Below are 4831 nucleotides of genomic sequence, written 5' to 3' on the forward strand. Positions count from 1 at the left end.
GCTGTAACAAGTGGTGGAGTTTGGCATTTGTCCTGTAAGGAGCATTACCTGGGGAGCAAATTCCTCCATCCAGTTTCCAAAATCTAAAAGACTTTCCCAAAAGAGCAGAGGTTGTTATACCATATTAATGGCATATTATACCCTTTGTGTTGACATGAGATGTCAACAGTCACATATGGCTGTAATGGTTGTAATCGTCCACATTTTTTTTCAAGTAGTGGGGGACATTTTATGTATGGAAAACAGTGCATATCCTACAATTATCCCCATTCACTCAACATATAAAATTGCTATGGAATGGGAACAAAAACCTCATCTTGGTACTCAAGTTTTTTGACGATTTCAGTCTACGATATGTATGTGAATGCATTTGCCTCGCTGTTGCTTTCTGTGCCTGGCGGTATTAACCAAGCTGTCAGTGCACGAGTAAAAACGGCTGCAAGAGAAGTCCAAGCCAACAGACTCATGTATATGCACATCAGGAAATCTTTGCTAAACACATGCCCTTAAATATATGAGCCCACTGTTTTGATTTCTTTCATCCACACTGAAATCCAGACAAGTAAGCAAATAGTACGGAGTCTTAAGCAATTTTGACCCATTTGTTGTCCAGTTAAATTGATCAAATCTTAATAACTAATATGTTTTACAAGGAAAGGCAGGGCACCATTAAATACTAGTGATTACTTGTAAGCAGCTTTGATATATGAAGGTATTTTAAGTAGTGAAACTGAACAGTCGTGAGGGAAATAATCAAAAGTTGAGCTTTAATAATTTCAAAACAGTTGATGTTGGGATCTAAAGCTAATGTTCCATTCAAACAGGGGAGACAAGGCAAAATCTATTTACAGTTTTTCTCAAATGCTAAAACACATTTCACAAACGTTTCCACCATGTTCCCCAATGTCTAAACACAACACCCTTTTCTAAAGCTACATAAACACAACCACACCTTCCCACTGCAAAACTCAAACTTTCACACCAAAAGAGCAGCTCGAAGCTTTCAAAAATGTAAACACTATACACATCATTACACACTACAGCAAACAATTGAAAACACAATGCTCAATTTGTGAGAAGGTTCTTTGTTTCATAACTGCCAGTGCATATTTTTAGAAACCATACAGTAACGGATCGTCGTAGATCTCTGCAGAGGATTAGGCATTTAGATTTGTGAGTTTCATATGAAGAGTATAAATCTATAGAAAATCCTGCATGTACGTACACTACTGTAACACAACTCAATGCAAAAACAGAATCTACTGCACACAACAGTACTCATGAAAACATGATCAGGGTGTGAAGTTTTTTTATTTACGTTATATACACCATACACACACCACAATCACTGTGCGGCATCATGTCGCTGAGCTGCATCGGGCCACATCACCTCATCCACATCGCAGGCTATATTGTCTCTTGCCAGGCACCGCGGGAAAAACGCCCTGGAATGGCGAATCCATCCTTGGAAGGCCTCCGCTGGGATGTCAACACAGGCCAGCTCCATTGCCCTTAGGAGGTTCTCTCTTGTGTATGGTTGTCTGTCATAAACCATCCATCTCCACGATGAGAAGAACTCCTCTATAGGGTTCAGGAAAGGGGAGTAGGGTGGCAGACAGACGTTTAAAAAGTGGTCACTGTTGGTGGTGAACCACTCTCTGATTTGGTTTGTTCTGTGGAAGCGGACATTGTCCCAAATGATCACATAAATGTGTTGTGCGGGCCCAGGATGGTGTTGTTGGCGGCCCAGGAGGATGTCTTTTAGCTCCTCTAGGAAGGTGAGGAGACGTTGGGTGTTGTAAGACCCAAGGACAGCATGCCGGTGGACAAGCCCCTCCAAACCCATGGCCGCACAAAGGGTAATATTACCCCCCTGTTGGCCAGGGACCTCAGTGATGGCTCTTTGGCCAATGATGTTAAGGCCTCTTTGCCTTCGTTTCTGCAGGTTGAAGCCAGCCTCATCCAGGAAGAGGTACTCATGAGGTCTGGCCATCACGTCCAACTGTAATATCCTCTGTGAAAATGTGAAAGTGCACAGGTGTTCAGAACAACAGTCAATCAGGTAGCACAGTATTGTCCAGAAGTAATGTAGGCCACTGAGCAACACAGTATGTCCACTAACTGTACTGTGAACATGGATGTATACTTACTCGCACATACTCGTAACGTAGGTCTTTGTGTCGCACAGAGTTGCGCTCAAAGGGAACCCTATAGACCTGTTTCATCCGCATCTTTTTGCGCCGGAGAACTCGGTCTATTGTGGCCAAGCTGACATCGTCAATGCTCTCAAAGTTGACATTATCGGCAATGACTTTGTCTCTGATCTCCCGGAGTCTGATGAGGTTGTTCCCACGAAGCATATCCACAATGAGGGTTTCTTGTGCCGCTGTAAATATGGCAACCCTCCCACCTCTATGTGGCATTCTTTCAACTCTAAAGAAAGAAACATGTGTTGTCAACTGACATGTGTTACAATACAGTCACAACTGATTTGAAACCAATAGACTACTTTCACAGGTTTGTAAAACTGTATTGTGACAAAGACAGCAATCGAGTACAATACCTGTTGTGTTGTCTGAATGCCCTGATAATGGTGGCCACGGTGAACCTACTCAGGTTTGGACGGACTCTTAGTCCTGCTTCAGCCATTGTCATGCCATGGACAATGACATGGTCAATGACTGTTGCTTGCATCTCGTCCGTAATGATGGTGCGAGGTTGTCTTGCTCTCCCTCCTGGACCTTCTCTTCTCCCATGTTGGCCTCCTCCTCTTCCTCGTTGGCCTGCTCCTCTTCCTCCTCTCATTTGAACTCCTCTTCCTCGTTGGCCTGCTCCTCTTCTTCCAGGGTCAGCTCTTCTCCCTCCTCTGCATCGAATTCCTCTTCCCCTGACTCTGCCTTCACCCATTGTGTTTGTTTGGAATCTTCAGCATACTGTGCACTCTGAACTTGCTTTTATACATGTGGTCACAGCATTAGCAAAAGGTGTCTTCAATTTTGAGTCATTGTGTGTAATGAATGACTCCAGGTGTGTTCATTGTATTCAAATATTGCTGACTGTGGCAAGCATGTTGCATCACATGAGCTTTCATTTGAGAATATGAACAGAGTTCTTTTGCAACTTGTGTTTTAGAAAGATGTGTTTAGATTTATGACAACGGAGGATTGTGTTCTGTGAATTGTGTCTTTATGTGACATGTGTTTATGATATTGGTAAATGATGGCTAGATTTAGTAAATGTGTTCAGACAACTGGTCATTTGGTTGGCTTTTGTGTTTAAGCATTTGAGAAAAACTGTAATATAATAAATCTAACACAGAAATGTAGCAGTTTTACTTTGAAAATAAAACCACAGCAAATGTTTGCCATATTGTCTCAAGGAACATTCATATGCACTTAATTAGCACAGCGATCTGTGTTCACTGGAAGCATTTAGTTAAACAACAGGAAATAGTATTGTATGCAGACACTAGAACAAAAATGTTACCAGAGACATTTTTCCAAGACTAGTTAAAGACTAGTCCTGAACAACATTCTGACTGCTTCAGATAATAAGCAAATCTGATGAAGTCAGTTGGACAAATCCACAAAGAGAGGTGAATATCAGAGTAACAACAAAGGTCAGCTAATCACAGAACAATTTATTTATTGTATTTAACAATTTATTACGTGACTTACTTTTATATAATTCTTTTACCATGCTGCAATCCTAGGAATCCTCAAAGGCTAAATCCCATTTTAACCCCTGAGGCTATTTTTTTAAATCTGATGAGAACTGAGAAGTTCTTACTGCAGCATGCTCGGTGAAGGGCAATGGCAGCTGTCACCGCGGAATAGCAGAACTTACGATTATGTAACCAAGGAGAAGTAATGAAAGTGATGCACATCAAGACAGGACATCTCAGTCAAATGGATTTTTACTTTATAAAAATATCCTGATCTTGATTCGCTGTATTATAGCACAGATATATATGACAGTAGTCAGGTTAGGTCGATTTATTCATCACATCATTATAAAAGCAAATACAATCACTGAATGATAAAAAAAAATCCTGATTCCACACATGCCATTAGAAAAAAATAAAAGACAGAAGACTTACTTGGGTGTTACCATCCTGCACATTCACATGTGCCATCATCTAGCTACATTAGAACATCAACATAGCTATCACACCCAGCCACCACATGCAAGGAAGAAAGAAAGGGAAGCTGCACAACAATATGTGTCTGCTACAAACCACAGGAATCTTTAAAAATAAATGAATAGTAAGGTTTTGTTGTGTCTGGATAACAGCAGATGGAATCAATAGTGAATATGGCAAATCTATTTATTAGATAAGCATAAAGACCAAGACAATAGCTTAAATACAAAACAACAGTGACTATGATGTCACAAACCTGCCTCAAGTTAAGAAAATCAGATGCAAGCCTTCTAAATAACTTACAATTTAGGTTGTTTACATCAGCCAAAGCAGGCTCTGGCAACCTGGATTTTGTTTCACAGTCAAGGCCACAGACATTTACTGAAGTCCCTGTAATTAGGTTTGTGAGGTCTGGACACAGAAATCCAATCTGATCACTTGCAAATAACCACTCTGTCCTAAAGGTGTGTTTTCAGGGAAATTAATAATCTGATCTGACTGGAGTCTGAGCAAACCTGCTTACATTAGAAGGGGAACGGTAATGAGACATGAGAAGCATATCAGGATGGAGTGAACAGATGCAAGGGCAGGAAAAGCAGAAGGGCAGGAAATGGAGTATCAGCAACAAGAAGAGAGGCATGCATACCAAAATAAATGCAAGTGGTCCTAAATAAACATACAAAAAAGTCA

At 40.8% G+C, this 4831-nt stretch overlaps 1 protein-coding gene across 1 annotated transcript; it reads right to left on the reverse strand.

Annotated features, from left to right (window-relative positions):
- Positions 1-1112: 1112 nt before the first annotated feature.
- On the reverse strand, positions 1113-2826 carry LOC118455793 (uncharacterized). The gene is made up of 5 exons (XM_087844606.1): positions 2564-2826; positions 2151-2433; positions 1539-2014; positions 1341-1360; positions 1113-1147 (listed from the first exon to the last, which is right to left on the reverse strand). Exons 1-5 carry the CDS (start codon positions 2803-2805, stop codon positions 1113-1115), a joined length of 1056 nt encoding a protein of 351 aa, XP_087700732.1. The 5' UTR covers positions 2806-2826.
- Between the last annotated feature and the right edge of the window lie 2005 nt (positions 2827-4831).

This window comes from Neolamprologus brichardi, chromosome 7 (genome assembly GCF_056152115.1).
Source record: "Neolamprologus brichardi isolate AB-2024 chromosome 7, ASM5615211v1, whole genome shotgun sequence".
Classification (NCBI taxonomy): Eukaryota; Metazoa; Chordata; class Actinopteri; order Cichliformes; family Cichlidae; genus Neolamprologus; species Neolamprologus brichardi.

Bases quoted from the DNA above. Each gene is read 5' to 3' on its own strand.
- LOC118455793 (XM_087844606.1), bottom strand. From the start codon at position 2,805: ATGAGAGGAGGAAGAGGAGCAGGCCAACGAGGAAGAGGAGGAGGCCAA. The intron at 2,015-2,150 runs GTAAGTATACAT...ACATTTTCACAG, and splicing joins TACGTTACGAGTATGTGCGA to AGGATATTACAGTTGGACGT. The intron at 1,148-1,340 runs GTGTGTGTATGG...AATCCTCTGCAG, and splicing joins GATGCCGCACAGTGATTGTG to AGATCTACGACGATCCGTTA.